Source organism: Amblyomma americanum, chromosome 1 (genome assembly GCF_052857255.1).
Source record: "Amblyomma americanum isolate KBUSLIRL-KWMA chromosome 1, ASM5285725v1, whole genome shotgun sequence".
Taxonomy (NCBI): Eukaryota; Metazoa; Arthropoda; class Arachnida; order Ixodida; family Ixodidae; genus Amblyomma; species Amblyomma americanum.
In genome coordinates this window covers 311,398,961-311,421,118 of record NC_135497.1, presented here as the reverse complement: position 1 = coordinate 311,421,118, position 22,158 = coordinate 311,398,961, and the positions used below count along the sequence as shown (strand labels likewise).

The 22,158-nt window shown below is 46.6% G+C and overlaps 1 protein-coding gene across 1 annotated transcript; it reads right to left on the bottom strand.

The window, feature by feature from the left end:
* Positions 1-13,022: 13,022 nt before the first annotated feature.
* LOC144098643 (uncharacterized) lies at positions 13,023-17,703 on the bottom strand. The gene is made up of 3 exons (XM_077631437.1): positions 17,257-17,703; positions 15,506-15,666; positions 13,023-13,334 (listed from the first exon to the last, which is right to left on the bottom strand). Exons 1-3 carry the CDS (start codon positions 17,520-17,522, stop codon positions 13,288-13,290), a joined length of 474 nt encoding a protein of 157 aa, XP_077487563.1. The 5' UTR covers positions 17,523-17,703; the 3' UTR covers positions 13,023-13,287.
* Positions 17,704-22,158: the final 4,455 nt, after the last annotated feature.

The following is a 22,158-nucleotide window of genomic DNA, read 5'->3' as shown; positions in this document are numbered from 1 at the left end:
CCTGATTACATCATCATCATCAAGGATATGTTCAAGATCAGATAGGCAAAAGATGCGCTTATTTACGAGAAATGGTGCGAAGTGGGTGATAATTACAATTTCCTGGTCTGCTAGTCAGCACTTGGGACGAGGAACAAAGAGGGTATAGTGGGTGAGGATGGGGGCAGAACCGAACTGAAATTATGCCATAGTGTGAAAACGCAGGTTCTGGTCAGGGCCATGTCAATGGACGGATTTATGTTTCGCGAATGGTACTACGGCAAGCTCATTCCATATAGCTTTAAACACTTTGCAAAGGTGTATGAACCTTGAGAGAAGATGGAACGGGCGGACTTAAGAATTCTCAAAACTGCCGCCCTCGTCGCCCTCCTCGCATTGGCTTCCCATAATCTTTGGAGGATTGAGACACAGCACGCAGCAACTGCGTCAGCACAAATGAAATGGGCAAGTGACTGCCCCACGCGAATCAAAATGCTTTGTGTCAAACAGTTTCGGCACCTGGCTATAGGCATACCGTGTCGGGAGAGACAAAGAGAAAACATTTATTTCGAAACCTTAGTGCGCGCCGTGTTTTTGGTTTTTGGGTTTTGTGGTATTGTGGTTTGGGATCTGGGTTTTGTGCGCTCCTCTGGGAACGCTGAAAAACGACGCTGTCGTGTTAACATGCATTGCCTCAGGGGTTTTATTTTAAATGCACTGCAGGAAAGGCATAGCCTGTTCTAGGAGAGCTTAGGTGGTGGTAGCCCCACAGGGTGCTGAGGAGGCTCATGAGCTGACAGGATTTGACATTGACTGGTCTTAACCAGCGACAGCGCTTCCTTCACTGCACTTTGTGATAGTGGACACGCATGTTGACAGCTGACGACGAGCTAATAAATGCCGGTGGGGTAAACATTTGGTACACAGAATGCTTGAAACACCAGTTTCGCCCACATCTTATGGATGAAAAATGCCTTTGATGACAGCGGCGGAGAAGTGCTTAAAGAGCGCTGCGAGGCTATGAAAGGAATGAAAAGACTTCTGGTGTGTTCTTTTCCTTTACTAAAAAAATATTTTACAACTGTTTTCAAAAACAGACAAAATATAACAGCAAAAATCGGACACGTCTCTCCGTGGCGGCATAGGGCATGTGGAACTTTCTAATCGGGTCCACAAACTTCAGGTTCAGCAGACTGCACCACAGGCGAGAACAGCGTGAATGAGGGCGGTAAATACAAAAAGGACATCCAGGCAGGAGTCACTAGGAAATTGTGTTCAACGCGGCATACTTTTCCCCAGAGACCTCTGAGGCCTCTGCTGTGTTATACAAAGCGAGACGATGTGGTATGGTCGCGGGCGGAGTAAGGCACTTTCAAACATGCCGGTCGCTCCTTCACTGGCACTGTATACCCTAATGCGACAGCGCAAGAGCTTTCGCCCACATGAAACGTAGCATTCGCTGGTATAGCAGCTCATGTTTTCTACTCTGCATAATGTCGTATTTACGCTTGATGCACTGTTGGGCATTTAGAAAAATGAAACAGCTCTTCAAAAAGAAAATGCGACGGTGGTAATTGTTTCGCGCCTAGTATTACTTCTCTTTTCAGTGGACCGTTGCTGTGGACTCTCAGCTCATGTAAAGGAGATTCCATGGATTCGTCATTCATAAAGGAGCTCTTAGGGCAACTTCCTCGAACATTTTTCTTAGTAACAAACGACTGTTGTGGCTTTTTCTGCTGAACTTTATACGGCAGCAAAATGCCGCATTTACTGAACAAACGAATAAACTTTGTTTCTGAAAATTTTCTGTAAACTGTATTCGAAGTCAACATGCCGGGACCACTCTGGACTCCATGAGCACGTTTTGTACGTCATTAGTGGTGTTACGGAACCACACTGATCCGGTTCGTATAAGCGCCTCAATGCATCGCACTTTGTTTCCGAAAACGGCCGGGTATTGCGTCAAGAGTGCTTCAACATTTCTGTCTAATAAACCTCCTTCTTCCACCAATGCGACCTTTTTTCAAAATTGTACATCATCAACATATTATGTACAAGTCATGTACAAATCAACATCGCTTTCACTTTAGTATCCTTATAAGCGTACTCGTCTGCACTCCACGCTTGACGTATTCAGCATCGGCTAATTTCGAAAATACAAGTACACGATCGCGCGGTGCATGAGCTATCCGCTGTTTGATAACCACCCCCAGTGGGGCTGGGGCAGAGGTGAGGGGCTCTGGATGACTATTTTGTATCTTTATACACGAGTGATGCACGTATCAGTACCTTAGAGATCATGATGGAACATGCCAGAGTAGACGAAAATATTAAATCGGGTATGGTTTGGCAGCAACTGCATAATGCAGCATGCTCTCGACAAAGCGCGACTGGAAACAGAGCCTACTCTCGAGCTTCCCTAGAGGATCAAAACAAACACGTGTTTTAATTCCTAGGTGACCCTTGAACGTCTTTTTTGCATCTTTCACTTCAGTATCAAGTTCGGACGCCCTCGTGCGCATATACTTTGAAGACTGACCGAATGAAGGCAGCACGCAGCATAAGCCTGAACGCTCACGGTCCTCGAAGCTGCTGTCGACTGCCAGTGTCTGCAGGGTGACTCCACGAGCAGGAGGAATTGCGATACTCTTTCGGAACGGAATATATCATATACCAGTAATTCAGAACGAGGACCGTAGGCGTCTTCGTCCGCATCTCTAATATTTTTGCGGAAAGAGAGAAAGCCTGACATTAAGTTTCACATACCGTGCATCTGCACGGCCGACACTGCGACGGTTAGCAGAACGGTTTTGCAGCTGCAAAGCCCGGCTAATTTTTTTTCTTTTTTAATACCCATATTCTTCCTACAGCACTGTTACACCAAGACTTGAGTGAATGAACATTAAATAACATGAGGGACCCCGTTTTGCAGGTAAAAATGAAATGAAGCTTCGATGTCCATTTCGTGCCCGTTAGTATGGCCTAGTAGCGTATTTTAAGAATTGCTGGTGCATGGACACCAGCGTCGGTATTATTATAATCGATAGAAACAAGAGCCGGGATAAAATGTTCACCAGGAACACAATATTTTTCTGTTTGGTTACACTCCGGAGACCAAGAATTTGAAAGCTCTATTTTCCGACTGTATTCCGCCACAAAAACACGCACAGCGTGCCGTAAGAGACATGTGTTCTTTAATTATCAGCTGAAACACCAGAAAGGACCTTATACGTGAAATATAAAAAGAAAGCCAGCCATGAATATACAAACTATAATCCCACTGGAACAGGTCGTTGAGAACTGTGCCTGGGGGAGCCAGAGATCGTGTAACGCCATGGATGCGCTGAAGTTCACTTTCGATTTACAGTGGAATACAGCCTTAACTAATGCATGCACCCACGCATGCTGTGAAAGACTAAGCTAGAATCTCCACAGTGAAGCTCCAGATGCAGTAATCCTCACTCAATTTACCCTGGTAATACCAATCATAAGGCAGGCACAAATCAGGCGAGATCCTTGCAAAATACCTAGGAAAAAATCATTGAATACTTTTAGATACCCACTTCCTACTGTATTGCCCATAAATATTTCCGCACATATTCTGTAGTGAATTATGCAAACTGGCAAAGCACGAAACTTTAACCTAGAACAAAGTTTGAAACGATCATGCTTCCTTTCGTGATGAAACGTGGTACCTTCAAAATTAATCTGTCACAGTACCTTATTATTCATCGCGATGTCCACCGGGACATCGCCTTAGATTGTGTAGCGCTCATTCTAAGTATACAGCCCAAGGAGTTTGCTTCTAAGCTGTTTAGTATGGCTCCCTAGCACATCTAGCAGTGAAGGCTTGGGAAGATTGGAGACGCAAAACCATTCCTCTTTTCTAGAGATTTCTGTCGCTGAGGATGCATAACTAATCAAGCTGTAGGCCTCACAAGCAGACCCCTTCAACCGTATACTTTTGACTGAGCGGAGGGGCAGAGGGCCGTCTTTGTCATGGTGATGTGTACATGCTCAAATCATTCTGAAATGCCTAAAATCATTTTTAATTAAACATATAGTAAACGTAAACATTACTGAAAACAATACTTCAACTTATGTACCTTGTATTTTTGCTCTGTTTTTAATGTGATAGAACAATGACTTCTACACAGCTGAAAAGCAGTTTTTTGTTTTTCTGTATGGTAGCTGGTCTGGCTCATGGCAGACTGGCGGAGAAGAATGAGAAGACGCCAACAGATTGCAGAAGAAGACAAGAATGAGCCTCGGAACCAACTGTCAGAGGCGGAACGCCAGGCTTGGCAGAATGAACAGCAACTGCAATGTCAGTGTTTCTGCATTTTCATACAGAAGGCGTAACTGCACTTAGTACAAAATTTCGAGCTTCATTTACTTATGTCCGCACCTCTACATGTTGAATTGTTTTCCGTGTTGAAATTTTGTGAAATAAAATGAAAAATGAATGTGACCAGTTGGGCATTACAGCTTTGCTTGATTAAATCTGTGGCAGCTATTTTATGTGCACTCCTAGATTTTTCTGATTGCACTATGTCTACATGGAAGAGTACTTATACAGGCAAGAACCACTTTCAAATGTTTCAGGTGCAAGACCCAGGTGTGACCTGTACCACACTGTCTAGGTGCACCTTCCAAATATACAACATACAGCTTTCCTACAGTCAAAAGAGCTCCCTGCAAGGAATAATTTAATATGCAGGTTTGCTTGACACTACTGTCTGAACATAATGGTTGCAAGCTGATTTAGGGCACCACTCAGAGCCCTCTCTTTCCTGTTGTAACATTCCTTCTGCACTGCCGCTTTGGTTGGGGCTGTTGCTCGTCTACCTGTGCACTAGGCACAATACAGCTTTCAATGTGGACTGCGGCACTATTTTCTGCAGTGGCATCCTGCTCGCTTTGCAGTGACTGCGGGCTGTCTGGGGAACATAGCTGCCGGCACTCGGGCTCGAACAAGGTCACCAGCAGCTGTCGGGCTGCTGACTCATTGTCTGCAAGAAAAAGGCAATGCAGAAAGTAATATTGCGTGAGTCAATGAAATAACAAAACGGCAAAGATAATAAACTGGGACAGTCAAGGAATCAAAAGCTTTCACAAGTTTTGGTAAATGCATAGATTTGATGTACGTTTTATGCGTATACACCATTAAGCTGACCATTTAACCCAAACCAAAATTTGTCGCATTTTATATGCCCTTACTAATCATTGCAGTCATGCAAACACCGATGCAAGACATCTCAACACGGAGAACGAAGTGCAAACGAGGGTTAGCGCAGATATACTCGTGAACAAGACCACAACACTTACCGCTCATTTGGCTGTCCTGATCCTGGCTGGCCTGCACATTAGATGTTCCCGCCAAAGCAGCGTTCCTTTGTTGTTGGGCCATACGCATTTCTGCAGCGGCCGATGTTTTGCTGGCAGCGTTTGCCGCTTTGCTGGCGCCGATCCAATCCCCTTTCTAGGAACAGTTCTGAGTATGTGCGCAAACTCCCGCGCAAGGTCGGAAACCTCCTGCAGCAACTGCTCTAGCTCATTATAGTCCTCTTCTGTGCCGGATCTGAGAAGGAAATACGAGAAGCTCAGGCTTGGTTATGTAAGTGATCACGAATGTCAGTTAGTGGTAGTAAAAGCAGCAAGAGGAAAGATAACGTAAGTCGAGTACAAACAACAGGGCCACTAACAATGCTGCATGCGAATAGAAGGCAATAAAGAGGAAAAACAGATTCAAGGAAGGACTGAAATACACGAGCGTCGCAGCCATCTCGTGCACCGAAGTGACAGGGACGGTTGCGGAAACGCTGGACAACTAACACAGTACAGGATCCCCCCCCCCCACACAACACAAAGCTAAAAGCGCAAACACACCAAGATAAAAAGCACACAATCATTTATTTTCGCAGATTAGCTCGGTCCTGTTGCCGGAAAAAACCAATCAACCGGTCCCCTCTGCCACGCACGGCACGAAGAGTGAGCTTGCGCTAAATGGCATCCGCAACATTTTTCAAAACATGGCGCCACCTGAGCGGGTCTTGAAACGGATTCACAGACACCACCTCGCGCAAGAGACACAGATCCTCGCTGATACGAAACCTCCTTCGAGGCGTTCGAATCGAAGCGGGAGCAGTGCATTCTGCGGAGGTAGCGGAGGTGGCAGAAGAAGCGCTGACGGCAGCCATGTTGAATGCGTGTTTGGTTCGGCTAGCGCGAGCCCAGAAGGCTTTGCGCGATGCCCGCTCACCACGCCGCTCCGGGCTCCGCTTAGCTCGCGCGGGAGCGGGACCGAGTAACCGCTCCGCTCGCGCGCTCCCGCCTGAGCGTTTTGAGCATGCGCAGTAACGCTCCCGCTAGCTCGCTGAGCGGAGCGGACGCACAAACCCGCTCAGCTAAAACTCTCTAATGACCTTCTTGAGGCGGTGTGACACCTGACGCCAGTAGGGCATTACTTCAGGTCGTTGCTGCGAGGGGGCGTTTTCTGCCTGCGTGTGCTGCTCACAAGACTTTACCTCACGAATCTTGCTTTCCACCACTAATGCCGGTTGATCAATAATAATAATAATAATAATAATATTAATAATAATAATAATAATAATAATAATAATATAATAATAATAATAATAAGTTTTGGGGGAAAGGAAATTGTGCAGTATATCTCATATATCGGCGGACACCTGTACCGCGCCGTAAGGGAAGGGATAAAGGAAGGAGTGAAAGAAGAAAGGAAGAAAGAGGTGGCATAGTGGAGCTCTCCAGAATAATTTCGACCACCTGGGGATCTTTAACGTGCAGTGACATCGCACAGCACACGGGCGCCTTAGCGTTTCGCCTCCATCGAAACGCAGCCGCCGCGGTCGGGTTCGAGCCCGGGAAGTCCGGATCAGTAGCCGAGTGCAAAAACCACTGACCCACTGCGGCGGGTGCCCGGTTGATCAAAGAAATCCAGATTCGTTGGTTTGCTGCCAAGTTGGGTAGAGAAATCCAGATTCGTGAGGTGCAGTCTTGAAGACGGCCCATGCAGTAATAAAACGCAAGTTTGCCGCAACAAGCTGTGATAGTGGCATCTAGTGTTACATCGCTCAAAATGGTGGCGAGAAGGGCGGTGTCCGTGTTGTTTTTTCGGCCCCGGAAAAGTTGGCGCGCATGTGTCGCCTACTTAATGACACCAGAAGAAGTCCAGCTTGCAAAATTATGCACACCAAGACACTTGTCTACTGTGAGTCAGGCGTGGTGTACAACGTTCTTCTCGCCTGTGGTGAAAGTTACATAGGCAGAATGCGTGCTTTATCAGTAAACGCCGGCAGGAGCACCACTGCGCAGTTGTTTTCCTAAATGGTCGAGATCATTCAGCCGACCACATTCTCCATTGTACGCATGAGCCTGCATGCAAGGCATTTTTAAACCGAACACGCGTATTTTGCAAGTTCGGCACGCAAAAAGCCGGAAAAGTTTTGAGGCCTTCTGTGTTTACAATGAAAAAGACAAACACATCAGTAGTCCTGCGTTCCTACTCAGGAAAAAAGACATGCTGCAATTACCGGACTATATTCCACGCCCCGTGTTTATTCTGCCGGGACAAATTTCGGCTGAAATTTATTTAGATTTTCTGCAAGCGGTATACAGTGGCTAACAAAAATTTTATTGTTCAGAAGTAAAAGCCTGCGTATGTTTACACAGCACAGATTTTAGTCCTAGCACCAGATGAAATCGCTTTTCCTGATTAACCTGATAACAAAATTGATTTAATTGATTTCGCTATATGTTTATTAGCGCGGTAACATGCCGTGCGCGTTCACAGAGGGCCCTTTTTTTCCTTTCGTAACAACCGGTAGACTTTTCTTGCTCTGGCAAACGACCTGAAAAAATTAAATCATGCATATTCCGCGCACATAGATAGTCCTCATGACGTAAAACTTCGGCTTTTAGACATGTATATAGTCCGCGGACTATACTCCGGAATTTACGGTAGGTTAGCTGAAGGCGAACATTTCGGTCGCGTCAGCCACTTAAAAAGAAGGAAGAATACCCCCAGATAAGAGAGAATGAGCGCGAGTTGTCGGAAACGTAAGCTTTTGTTTGCTTTTGATCTTTGAATGATAATCATCCTGGTCCTCAAACGTATTCGCACGCTAGGTGTCACCAGCGCCGGTTAATGTGTACAAAAACCCACTTTTTGCGGAATAAATTCCAGTTGAGATCCAGCGTTCGTTGTGTCTACTTTCCCCCCGCCCGTGCGTTTTATCTGCGCTGGAAACAAGATGTATTGTTTCACAATTTTTCACGCCTTCAAGGTTAAAGCACCTTCGTTCCGAACTCAAAAGTTCAAAATTCGTTTTATTTTTCACAGCGCCATTTGTTAACGCCAGGTTTTCGTTTATGCGGCGACATTGTCGACTCCAAACACCAGAATGGCCTGACGACACGCATGACGTCATTGCAAAGCACCACGCATATTGGCCAGATTGCTGATCACAAATTGGTTCAAACACAGTGATCACATCGCGGCCTCCATTCTCTCCTCAGCCCCTTTTCCCTCTTTTTCACTGTAGCAGTCCCGCAGAACGAACGCCCACCTTGTAAGGGGTTCTTGCGCGACCATCGGTGACGTGCCGAACGTGCCTGACGCACCCCTACTATACACCCCACACAGCTCCCACCATTATGTCCGTACCACTGTACTGATAATTGCAAATGGCACCTCCAGCACTCACGTCGAAAGGCATCCCTACCCAGAGTTAATATACGGCACCTTCATTTCCCATTACCTGAGCTGTAGCTTAAATTCACATTAAGACACAGATAAGCGCGCAGTAAATTTTATTCATATGCGTTTATTACGGGTGTTCCTGGACTTCTTTGAAAACAGAAAGGCCGCTGCAATCAGCAGCTGCTCGGCAGACCTGACGGCAAGCTTCTGGCTTTTCCGCTTCACGCATGTCATGCAATGCCAGTGTCACCTGTCCTGCAAAAGCTCGCGGGATACGAGAAGCTGCTTCGAGAACGGAAAAGGTGAAAACAAAGTTTTTCTTTCATCACGAATGCTGCTCGCAATGGATTATCAGCTGGCTTCTCCTGAACTGCCGCCGGTCACACGTACATGCTCACAGGCTGAGCCTTATGAACAGGTGCATTGCTCATTTGATTGCTTTAAATAGAGGTTTTGAAGAAGAAACTTACAGGATGGTTCAGCCAGAGCACGAAAGCAACTCGCCCTGCCGGTTGCGGGTGGGACAGCTTTAGGTTGTGCCCGGCTGGATGCATTCCTGATGAGGCGCTTCTCAAAGGTTAAGCGCCCCTTGGCCTCGACAGCGGGAGCGATGGTAGTCACCAACGGCTGCTCCTCCGATGTTACTGATGTGACGTGGGACGTAGGCGACGAAGCGATTGGCTGGCTCGGCGACCGCTGGCTGCCCAGATGACTGCGTGACGCAGGTTGCGACGTTCCGGTAGCGCTCACGGCAGCAGTCTGCTCCTTGGCCAAGATCATCCTGCATCGCGAGGTGGAGTCGGTACAAAGTCTGATGCAACTGAACAGCGAACTGGTTGGGACGCCCTGTGTGGACGCATATAGCTCTGCGACGCCCCATGAGGAAATAGTTCTAAAAAAATATTGCCTGCGTTCGATGCGTCGCACAGCTCGAGCCACAGTCTACCAATGTTGTTGTTTTTCGTTCCTCCGAAAATGGTACATACCCACCAGGCGAAGTGGGCACACAATAAAGCGTCAGGAATAAACAATAGACTGCATGATGTAAAAAAGAAAAAGTAAGAATATAATTAAGGACAAGTACATGCTTTTGAAAATAAGAAATGCAAGAGGAGGGCGCGGAATCGATTGATTTGGCAGCGAATCGTTTCAGAGGCAGTTATGAACTTCTGGACAGCGAAGAGATCTATCCCGCCGCTGAATCCCATCTGTGTAGCACCAAACGAGGGCAAATTTATACAGACGAATTTTTAAAACGATTTTTTCTGAAAATGTTTCGGACGGATGCGCAACAGCGACAGGACAGGAAGAAATGATCCAACGTTTGAGGTTTATTGCTGAAGGGGCACTATCTGAAGGTGAGCATCCAGATCTATGCAGATACAAGTTTACGGGAGGTGTCCAGGGCCTAAGACTTTTCAGGAGAACCTCTAATTTTGGAGCTCCCTGAGCACGCAGTTATTTCGATGCAGGAATACATTTGACACCTATATCGAGGAACATCGGCGTCCGTGACACCCATGGTGTTCTGTTTGGGCGCACTGGAACATGGGGCAGAAGTTCGAATGCCAATCACGTGAGCCCTAGAAAAAACTAAAATGCATGCGAACACAAAAGAAAACCTCGAAAGAATACAGCGGTTCGAGTGGGAGCTCCGGAAAAAGGGAGAGAAAAGCAGAGAAAAGGCGGCCTGAGAGACATCAAGAAGAGGGAGAAGCGGGTACATGCCATTCAGCCTGAGGACATCATCATCATCATCATCACCATCACCATCATCATCATCATCATCATCATCAAGGATATGTTCAAGATCAGACAAATACGCTTACTTACGTGAAAGGATGCAAAGTCGGCTTTCAAGGTAATTCCCTGGCCCGCTAGTCAGCACTTGGGAGGAGGAACAAGGAGGGCATAGTGGGTGAGGAAGGGGGCAGAACCGAACTGCAATTATGCCATAGTTGGAAAACGCAGCTTCACGTAAGGGCTATGTCAATGGGGGGACTTATTTTTCATGCGCGGTACGACGGAAAGCTCATTTCATATACCTTTAGACTCTGAAAGTAGCACGGACCTTTGGAGAACTGTAACGGGCGAACATCAAAATTATAAAAACTGACGCCCTCGTTGCCCTACTCACACTGACTTCCCATAATCTCTGGAGGAGTGAGACACAGCACACGCCAACTGCGCCAGCACAAAGGAAATGGGGAAATGAGAGCCACACGCAAAACACAATGCTTCGTGAAGAACAATTTTGGCACCTGGCTATAGGCATCCCGTTTCAGCAGATACAGAGAGAAAACATTTATTTGGGCGGCTAGCAGAGGCCACTCTATTAAATTGGGTGCTGCAGGAGGAGCGACTGAGCCCTACAAATAGTTGGGTACTTGGTGGGCAGGGATCTGGGTTGGAGCCTGCACATCCTTGGGGCTGTAATCCTGCGGGCAAGGGAAGGGTTGCACGGTGGCATGTCTCTGTCGAGGACATGTGCCCATTCGTTTCTTCTCTTCCCTGGTGAACGGCTACTGATTCCAGATAAACGTGCAGGATTTGTGGGGAGAAGTTAGGAGTTTAGCCGCACAGGATATGTGCAGGCATCACGTAGGTGGCGAAGTAACGGAGGGCGTTCTCGCTGTCCATGCCGACTGAGATGGTGTAAGCGTGGTTAGGGTGGTGAAGTACCACCACTGCATTTGCTTGTGTTTCAAATGAGTACCTAGAAGAACAGCGCTGGGAAGTAGACGATGAACGAAGGTAAGGACAGACATATCTGCTCAACAAAAAGTGAAATTTTGTTTCGAAGCAAAGGCACAAGTTTTACAAAAAGAGCATGGAAGCCGGGGCTATTCTGCGCGATCACCGAAAAGCAGTGTGATCGCGCAGTATCGTTCTGGCTTCACGCCCTTTTTGACCCTCGTCTTGATCGCAGCGCTGTTCTTCTAGTTTAGGAGTACCAGCTAGAACCGACCTTGTCCTTGCGAATGTCTAAAGAGGCGGGATCCGAAATTGCGATGTGATAATGGACTTTATGATGGCGGTTGCCCACACAGCTTTTGTACCGTTGGAGTAAGCTAACGTTGCATCTGTGTTTTAAGTGTCATGGCATGGGTCTCAATGTGCTAAATCTCTCGCCAGTTACATGTTTTGGCGTAAAGGCTGGATTGTTACTCGTTGTAGATGGTCTCGCGGCGTTCGAAAATAAGGGATAGGTAGGAGGTGCCACATGCTTCTTCCAAGTGTTCCTTGTATGGCACGTCCTGGTATGGCACGGGAGGTGGTCAAGCGGTGGCGCACAGCTACATGATGAGCGGAACTCTTCTCTAATGTGTTGTGCGACGCTGTCTGTTGAATGAGGTAGTTATAATTATATGCGTATAACCGGCCACCTAGCTCAGGACGGAAGCATTTCTGGATGGCTGTGTCAACTGACGAGTTTTTAGGTAGGTGGTGGTATGGGAGAATGCATGACTCGCGAGAACACGGCAGGTTCGACAATCTTGTGTAGGTCGCGTTCGTTGAGTCCATGGCTGCGGCGGGCAATGCATTTAAGCATGCGGAAGGAAGATGGATATTTCTTTTATGTGGATTATTGATGTCTATGCCGTGCTTTTCTGGTCCTCTTCTTGAATGAAATCAAGGATACGAACATGTGCCTTACGTGGAACAGGAAGGGTATTCATTATCAAATAATTGAGGCAACACTTCACATTAAACACCTTCCCCTTGTGGTTGAACAGAAGTGTGTAGTCTAATTTTCAGGGTTAGCATTCGAGCTTCACGCTCGCAGCGTGGGCGTGAATGATGTCGAAGCCTTAATGGATGGTAATTGCTTGAAATACTCGGGTACCATGGACATAGCAGATCGTGATGCGATCCGGATAGATGGCGTGTTGTACCTGGGCAAAAAAGAAGACACGTTCATCACCTCGCTAAACAACGGGCGTTTATAATCGAGCGTCTTGTTGTGGCCTATTTGATGGGCACTGCTGGTGAGGGCAGATTATCAGGGAAAATGCTCTTAGTAACCGATTATAAAGTAAGTTTTGTATTCGTTGTATAGTCGGGCTCCTGTAATGATTCCCTCAAAGTTGGCTAGAATTGCGCTGTGGGAGATATTGTCGAAAACCCATTGATGGCAACACACACAGTAATATGTAGCTGGAGAGCGCAGGGGCTGCATGTCACATCACAGCCACATCACTGCAGCACACATCACAGCAGCACACGTGCTTGTGGAAGGAATTGAGTGTAGGGGCAGCTGACGGAAGAGTTATAGATATCACTCTAGCTGAGTGAGCACTGGGAGCGCCATTCTCTCCATAACCTTTCCCATACAGGGAGGAAGTGATATGGGTCGGAGGATTGCAGCTGAACTCATCGGTCTGTTTAGTTTCCATGAAAAATTATCTGTCTCTGCAAGAAAAACGGCACATAAGCGCTCGCAGAGCGCTGCTAAGCCACGAAAGGAATGAAGAGACCGCATATGCATTATTTGATTTAATAAATTACAACAGTGCTGCTAATCTTAACCGATTCACCAATATCGAAAAAATATAAAATTGTAAAATCTAAACTGCTGTCGGCTATGTCCGCGAAGCATCAGTACTCGCAGAACTCAGCAGGACGCACTCTGCAAATGAGAGAAAACGTGAATATGAGGGTTGTGAGTCAACCGGAGGGACCCCGAACATAGTCACTTAGAAATAGCGTTCAACACAGCACACTTTTCATCAGGAATTTCGGAAGCCCGCTTGGGTTCATACTAAATGAGACACTGAGGTATAGCTGCCGTAAGAGTGAAACACCCTCGAAAATGTCCGCTGCTCCTTCAGTTACACTCCTCCCTAATGCCTCAAAGCAAGAGGTTTCTCGACTCACCTTCTTGAATACTGCATGTTCTGCACAAGTGGAACGAAAGTATTCTTCAGTATGCAAGCAGGTTCGCTGCTTTGCATCTTTCCGCTGTTTTTTCCAGTACTCTACCTGGCCGTTTCATGCTATTCTTGCAGCCGTCATGAAAGTATAGAAAGAACACTCAAATGTTCAGAATAGGCGAAGCAGATGAGTGTTCCGGAACTCTTATGAATTCTGTTTTCGTGGCCCCGTCGTGGCCGACACTCTGCTTGGACACAGTATCTAGCGTGAGTTCTTTGCAGATGACTAGGACACTCCACCCAACTTTTCATCTCAGTAAATTTGATCTCGTGCTTTTTATAGCCATATTTATATTTGTCCAGAAGTAATATGCTCAATAATCAGCGAAAAATTTCCATTTAAAAATTTCGTCGCCACCCGAATCGAATTTTGGACGTCAATAAGAAACAAATTTGAAGAGCACTTAAGCCAACTTCTTCCCAACAAAAGGAAAGAATTTCTGTTGTCCTGTTGAGCTCTTAAGCTCAATACGATCACCTCACGATTCTCGAAGTAATTTCGGCGTCACGTTACAACTTACTATACCTTTGTTATATCCGATGTGTTCGCTATATCCGGTTATAAGTTACGACCAATGCCTTCTAAAACATCCTCTTTCCGTCGGACTAAGTGGCCGAGTTGTTAAGGCGATTTATTGCTAATGCGTTAGGTTCTGCCCATTGTGGGCTCCTGTCCCATCACCGCCGACGTTTCTTCATCTTTCATTTTATTTGATTGATAGGTGGAACGTACAATTTCTGAGGACGCACAAATCCTGTCCACCATGATGGCCCTAAGGCTGATCACCGCTTTAGGGTGAACACCAGCGTTTCCTAGCCTCAGGGGTGTGTTGTACGTAACAGCTGCTCAGAGGCCATGAGGCACCTGCCACAATACACGATACAATTATTCTGGGTATGATGTGGTAGCCATAGAATAAGGCAGGATGCTTTGGACAAAGCGCGACTGGAAACAGCGAGAAGCCGGATTCGCTACCTGTCTTTCATTCGGGCCACGTGGCGAGGTCTGCTTTCATGCTTCCCTGAAAGACTCAGAAATAAAACTACGTTGTTTTCGCGTGTCCACTAAACATTGAAGTTCTTCCTTTGCACTATTCGCTTTGCTCTAGATTACATATGCCTTATTACCCATGTTCTTGGACGACTGTCCGAATGAACAGCACATAAGCCTCAACTCTACGTTGCTATCGACAGGTAATGTCTTTAGGTACACTATAGAGACGTGGTGAAATGGGATACTGTTTGGGAATGCAGTAGCTTAAGATAAACACAAATACAGCTCCGCAAATAAGAAGGACGACCGCTAGCGGCTGTCTCCGCCTCTCTATGTGCTTTAGTTCTAAAAGTGAGCTCCTGAAAAGCCGCAACATATAACGCGCATCGCTATTTTGGATACTTACATGGTAAACAGGACAGGGTTTGTAGACACCAAGCCTTGCATTCTGTTGTCAGTGCTACATATGCATACCCCTCAAAGAACACAGTTGCGCCGAAAGTGACTGCTTATTAATTAGCAGCAGGGACCCAGTAATGCGGCTATAAATGCACTGAAGATTCGCAAAGTAAATTTGTCTCGTTTCTGTGGCCTAATAACGCATTTAAGAACTGCTGCTTCGTGCATATCAACGTTCACCTCATATCGCTAGGTCGATGTAAAAAACTAGCCCCCAAAAATATTTACCTAGCACACATTATATTTGTGATTTGTTGAGCTGCGGATACCAACAATTTTCATATAGCTTGCATAATACCATGCGCCACGAAAACGCTCATGGTGTACAGTCAAGAATGGCGTTTGCGGTTGCGTTGTCAGCTGAACAACTGCGCGGGAGGGCGTACTGCGCATGCGGCTGTGAGCGCCACTTACGGATGCGGCTGGCAGGGGCAGCAGCAGCACCGCTCCCGGACGGCCTCCTAGTTGCAGGAACTCGGCCGCCATGACGAAGCGATGGCAGCCGGGGCCTTTGCCTGTGGAGCCAGCACCACACAGGCGGCGATGCGTGGGGCCCCAGCCGATGTCTTGCTCCGCTGGAAACGGGTTCGAGGACTCAGTTATTGGCTGCAGCCGACGATATGTGAGCAAGAATATTGGGTGAACGAAAAGGCATTATGAATTCGAGTTCGTAAACGCAAATAAACAAGCACTTGCGCTGATTCAAATCTAGCTCAGCAGTACACGATGGTAAAATTCTGCGTAAGCAGTGAATTTAGGTTTTCTGAAAACTGTTTACCGATGTGGTGAAGTGGATGAGAAATTACACACGAGTGCCTATGTGTGATTAAAGAATTTACGACATCTCTAATTAACCTCAGTTGTGTTATACCACACGCTGAAACAAAAACAACTGCACATTTACAATCATTATCAGTTAAAAAAGATTAGAAGTATTTAGTATTATGCGGTCTATCTCACCACCAATTCCAAATGTAAGGATTAAAGACTTTGCTTCGCGCGAAAACTGATCGTACACGCGTATTTCCTAATCTCCATTCAAGTTCATTTTAAGTGATGTGCACAAGACCTTTATGTCATTAGTTCATCTCAGACAATTTTATTTCTTTAGCAATTATGGGGAATTTACTTTAGAGCACTCAAACATGTGCAAGAATTTAATGTCACTTCGCCGCCCTACAATACCTAATTCGTCTAACACGTATTAATCTTCGGAGAATTGTTACGCATGTGACAGCACTGCACAAGACAAAGATGGCAGTCTTATGGGTGTGCGGTGGCCTTTCGACATGGTGCCGTTCTTCGGTCTCTATTAGTTATGGCACGGATTCGCGGTGCTTTGGCGAAGGAGACCAGATTACAGTGGCTAATCAGCTAATCGTAACTGTACTGAAGAACCATCATTGATAACCACGCGGAAATCGTAGCCTTGTTTGTGGAGGCGTCAGCATTGCAGTATGAGCAGCACTAGGTCCCTATCCAGATAAAATAACTATTCAGGGATGCCGACGCTGTGGAAAGGGGGGCATTCACGCTACCGGCGCCTCTATGAAAGGTGCAAACAACTGCCCACAGAATTTACTCCCTGCTACAGGCAAAGTCACTTTTCTGTTTTCACCAAACTCATTCGGCATAGATAAATGACCACTTTCAACTTTTCTCAGCTGTTTGATAGGTGAAGCCCAGTTCTCAGTTATTGAGCAGCATTAAATTTTGACATCAGAAAGGGGGAAATTGCTGCGCTTGTCGTAAAGCTAAAGTTCCGTATACCACGCTTTACGAACGAGCATTCTGAAACCTTGCTTTGACTCAAAGAATACCGAAACAAAGCTTTGACGCCTGCTGCAGGCGCCCATACAAGCACTCATTGAATCACATGGTGGAACAAGCGGTCTTCATATATATTTACGGTGGGAGCGTATTCGCCATTAGATTTGGACTCGTGCAGGTTTACAGCTTTAGATGGTATTCGCAATCTGTGTCCGATGACCGATAGCTGCATCTTGTGTGAGCACGCTGAGCTCTTGGCGGGCAAGTAACATCAAAACTTAATGTGTGAGTATCTGGAGACTTCCTGGCGCATTTCCTAGGTTCGGGCAAGCACCTGACAGGAGAATTCGAACAGAGCACCAAAGCAAACCAACGGGGCTCAGAAGCAAGCTCACCTTGCCTGTCTCTGGGGGGACGGCTGGCCGCTGCGCTCGGCAGTCTGTATTTCCGCATACGCGCTTCTCGGAGCCCAAGCGCCCCTTGCGGTGGCCGTTGTGGTGGTAGTCGTCAGCGCCTCTTTCTCCGAAGGCAAGGGCGAGGCGCCGGACCGAGGCCCCGAAGCGCTTGGCGACCTCAGCGGCCGGTGGCTCCCCCGCTGGCCGCCAGACGCGGGTCGAGATGTTCCGGCGGCCCTCACGGCAGCATTTAGCTCCTTGGTCATGATCACCCTGCATCGCAAGGTGGAGACCGGAATGAGGTCGATGGAGCTGAGCAGTGGGTCGGTCAGGAGAGCTTGGGTGGACGCACATAGCTCTGCGACGCATGATAGAAGACCGGTTCGAAATAAAGATGGCGTGCGTCCTATCTCTCGCGCGGCTCGAGCGGCAGACAAGAGAGGAACGTTGTTGTTGTTGTTAGCCTATCAAAAGATGGCACATAGCCACACTGGTGGATCGGCCAAGAATCGGACGAAGACCACGAGACGGTTTTCTTTGTCCTTCATCTCGTTCGACTTCGATCGGGCAAGAAAAAGACGGTTATCACGCCCATATTACAAAGGTCACTGATCGAGCATTTTATTTCAATGCGGGTAGTGATTTGACGCCTGCTATCAGAAACATCGGCACGCTTTTGTCGTGATTTTTGTCTGGATACGCTGAAAGATTGAGAAGATCGAATGCTATCGACGTGGGATTCCGGAAGGAAGATTAAGATTTAGACAAACGACGAAGAAAACTTGGAAAGAATTATTTTTCTCCTGCATGGACGTGCTTCAAACTGGCCAACCCCTACCGTGGGTATGTGGAATTGCTTCAGAGGCTACAACACGGTTTTTCAAGGGAGCTCCAGTGACGAAAAGAAGGAAAGCAGAGAAAAGGCGCTGTGTAATATGTCGCGAAGCCCTCAGTCGCTCCTCTCTTTTCGTTGATGCCAGATCTCCGGCGTATGCATCCAAGCTATCTTGCAGGAAGGTTAAGAAGTGTGAGTAGAAGAAGAAAAAGGAGAAGGAGATCCCCTCGCTCGACTACAGGCTTGCTCTATCTCTTCCGATTCTCCTCTCCTACGGGGAAAGCGCCAAGGGACATGCCCTGACACCGGTGTGCAAATAAATTCACAGCTATATAAATAAATTAGGCAGATGCCGCTACTAAAATGAGGATTCACTGTTTTTTCTTTTACGTTTTTTTGCATTTTTGTACAAAGTTTAGTCTAAGACAAAAAATTATCCAAATACTCCACTCATTGTCCATTACTGCGTTCGTTTCCGCAGTGCACACTGGCCAATCCCCCGCCGTGGGTATGTGCCATTAAGCCTTAGGAAGCCACCGTCATCATCATCATCCTCATCATCATCATGAGAGAGGCAGGAAAAGAGGTACCTCTTCAGTGAAAGGCACTCTGGGGTGCCTTAATTGCCACTACCTAGGCTGCTGGTCAACAGAGAGGTAGGGGCAAAAATGATTTGTATAATTGGTCACGGTAGGCGCGCTAATGCCCCGGATTGCATTTCGCGGCGCGTCACAAGATGCTGGCGCACTCCTCAGACCAGAGCAAATACCCGACCATGTTGGCGACGGCAGTTTCAGGATCTGGTTCTTTGTGCGCTCAGCTGGGAACGCTGAAAAATGACGCTGTTGTGTTAACATGCATTGCCTCAGGTGCTCTATTTTAAATTCACTGCAAGAAAGACATAACCTGTTCTAGGAGAACTTAGGTGGTGGTAGCCCCACAGGGTGTGGAGGAGGCTCCTGAGCTGGTCTTAACCAGCGACAGCGCTTCATTCACTGCGTTTGGTGATAGTCGACACGCGTGTTAACAGCTAACTACGAGAAAATAAATGTCGGTGGGGTCAAAACTTGGTACACAGAATGCTTAAAACGATAGTTTCGCCCACATCTTATGGTTGAAAAATGCATTTGATGACAACGATTATTAAGCGCTTAAAAAGTGCTGCGAGCCTATGAAAGGAATGAAAAGACTGCTGGCGTGTTCTTTTCATTTAATAAAATACAATATTTTACGACCGCTTTAAAAAACAGACAAAATATGACCTCAAAACTCGGACAGGTCTCTCCGTACGGCATAGGGCACGTGGAACTTCCTCATCGGGTCCAAAAACTTTTGATTCAGCAGTCCGCACAGGCGAGAAAGGCGTGAATGAGGGCGGTGAATAGAAAAAGGACATCCAGAGAGGAGTCACTAGGAAATCGTGTTCAACGCGGCATACTTTTCCCCAGAGACCTCTGAGGCCTCCGCAATGTTATACAAAGCGAGACGATGTGGTATAATTCCGGTCGGAGTGAGGCACCAACATGCCGATCGCTCCTTCACTGGCACTGTATACCGTAATGCCACCGCGCAAGAACATTCATCCACATGGAACGAAGCATTCGCAGGTATAGCAGCCCATTTTTGCTCCTTTGCTTAATGTCGTAATGTACGCTTGATGCAGTGTTGGACATTCAGAAAAACGAAACAGCTCTTCAAAAAGGAAATGCGACGCTGGTAATCGTTTCGCACCTAGTATGCCTTCTCTTTTCAGTGGACCGTTGCTGCGGACACTCAGCATACGTAAAGAAGATTGCATGGATTCACTGTTTATAAAGGAGCACTTAAAGCAACTTCATCGAACTTTTTTTTTTGGTAACAAATCAATGTGGCGTTTTCTGGTGAATTTTGTACGGCAGCAAAAAAGACGCATTCACTGAATAAAATTTGTTTGAGAAATTTAACTGCACGTGTATTCAAACTCAACATGCCGGGAACGCTCTGGACTCCATGAGCACAGTTTGTACGTGATTGGTGGTGTTGCCTACCCAAACTGATCCGCTTGGTATAAACGCCTTAATACATTGCACTTTGTTTCCGAAAACGGCCGTGTATGGCGTCACGAGTGCTTCAACATTTCTTTCTAATAAACCTCCTTCTTCCACCAAAGCAGCATTTTTTGAAAACTATGCGGTAGTTATTCTAATAACGTTAACATGACATTCACTTTAGTATCTTTATAATCCTACTCGTCTTTACCCCACGCTTGACGTATTCAGCAACGGATGATTTCGAAAATACAAGTACACCATCACGCGGGGCATGAGATATCCGCTGCTTGTTAAACGTCCCCAGTGGGGCAGACGTGACGACCTCTGGGTGACTCTTTTGTAGCTTTATACACGAGTGTTGCACGTATCGGTACCTCAGAGATCATGATGAGATCTGCCATAGTGGACGACAATTTCTTACGGGTATGGTTTGGCAGCCACTGCATAATGCTCTCCACAAGGCGCGACTGGAAACAGAGAGAGCCTACTCTCGAGCTTTCCGAGAGGATCAAAACAAACACGTGTTTTAATTACAAGGTGACCCTTGAACGTCTTTCGTTGCATCTTTCATTTCAGTATCGAGTTCATACGCCCTCGTGCGCATATATTTTGGAGACTACCCGAATGAATGCAGCATAAGCCTGAACGATCACGGTCCTCGAAGCTGCTGTCGACTGCCCGTGTCTGAAGGGTGACTCCACGAGCGGTAGGAAATGCGATACTGTTTTGGAACGGAATTTATCATATACCAGTAAGTCACAACGACGACCATATTGCGTCTGCGTCTGCATCTCCAAATTGTTTTAGCGGAAAGAGAGAAAACCTGACATTCAATTTCACATAACATGCATCTTCACAGCCGGTACTGCGAAGGTTAGCAAAACTGCTTTGCAGCTACAAAGCCTTGCTAAATATGTTCCTTTTTTAATAGCCATATTCTTCGTACACCACTGTTGCACCAAGACTTGAGTGAAAGAGCATTAAATAACATGAGGGATCCCGTCTTGCAGCTACAAGCAAAATGAAGCTTCGATGTACATTTTGTGTCCGTTAGTATGGCCTAGTAGCGTATTTTGAGAATTATTGTGCATGGACACCAGCGTCGGCATTATTCTCCTCGATACAAACAAGAGGCAGGATAAAATGTACACCTGGGACACAATATTTTTCTCTTCGGTTGCACTCCGGAGACCAAGAATTTGGAAGCTCTATTCGCCGACTGTATTCCGCCCCAAACATGTACAGCGTGCCGTAAAAGGCAACTGTTCTTTAATTATCATCTGAAACACAACAAAATACCCTGTATGTGAAATATAAAAAAAAGCCAGCCATGAAATTCCGAACTTAAAATCCTACTCAAAAAACTGCTTGAGAACTGTGCCTGGGGGAGCCAGAGATCATGCAACGCCACGGACGCGCTAGTTGAGTCTGACTATACACCACACGTGATCGTACTCCTAAAGACGAAAAATACATCTGTGCACACACTGTAAAAAAGTGCAGGGGTGCTTAAGCGCTATCAAGATGAAGAAATGTGCAACCGGCAGCGTTACACTAACGCCGGCTGGTGCACGTGCCTCATTTCATTAAGCGCTTCCAATAAGACAGGCGCGCGTGTTTCTTTTTTTGGCAGAGATTCTAAAATGTGTGCTTATGCTTCGAATGATTATTTTCACAAGACTGCCATTCCTCCCGAGTAAGCAAACACCCCCATGCATTGCAGTGAGTGAATGAGCCTGGTGTATGAGCTCAATTTCCACCTCATTGAACGGAATTTATTTATTGTGATGCTCGTAGCAGCAATGATTCCGTTCAATTATGCCTCGTGTTTTTTTCAATTGCACCACGAGGCTTCAGCGAAGATGAACTGCATAAGAGAAGCCAGAAAAATAACTAAGCATTTATGTTCCCGCCGGTACCCCAGCAGAAAGCTCACAATATTCCAGCAGCCACGGTAACAATGTCATCATCGGTAACCTGACTAGACCTCTGCTGGAAAATGGTCGCTCCCATAAATTTCTAAGTCTGACTTGCGTC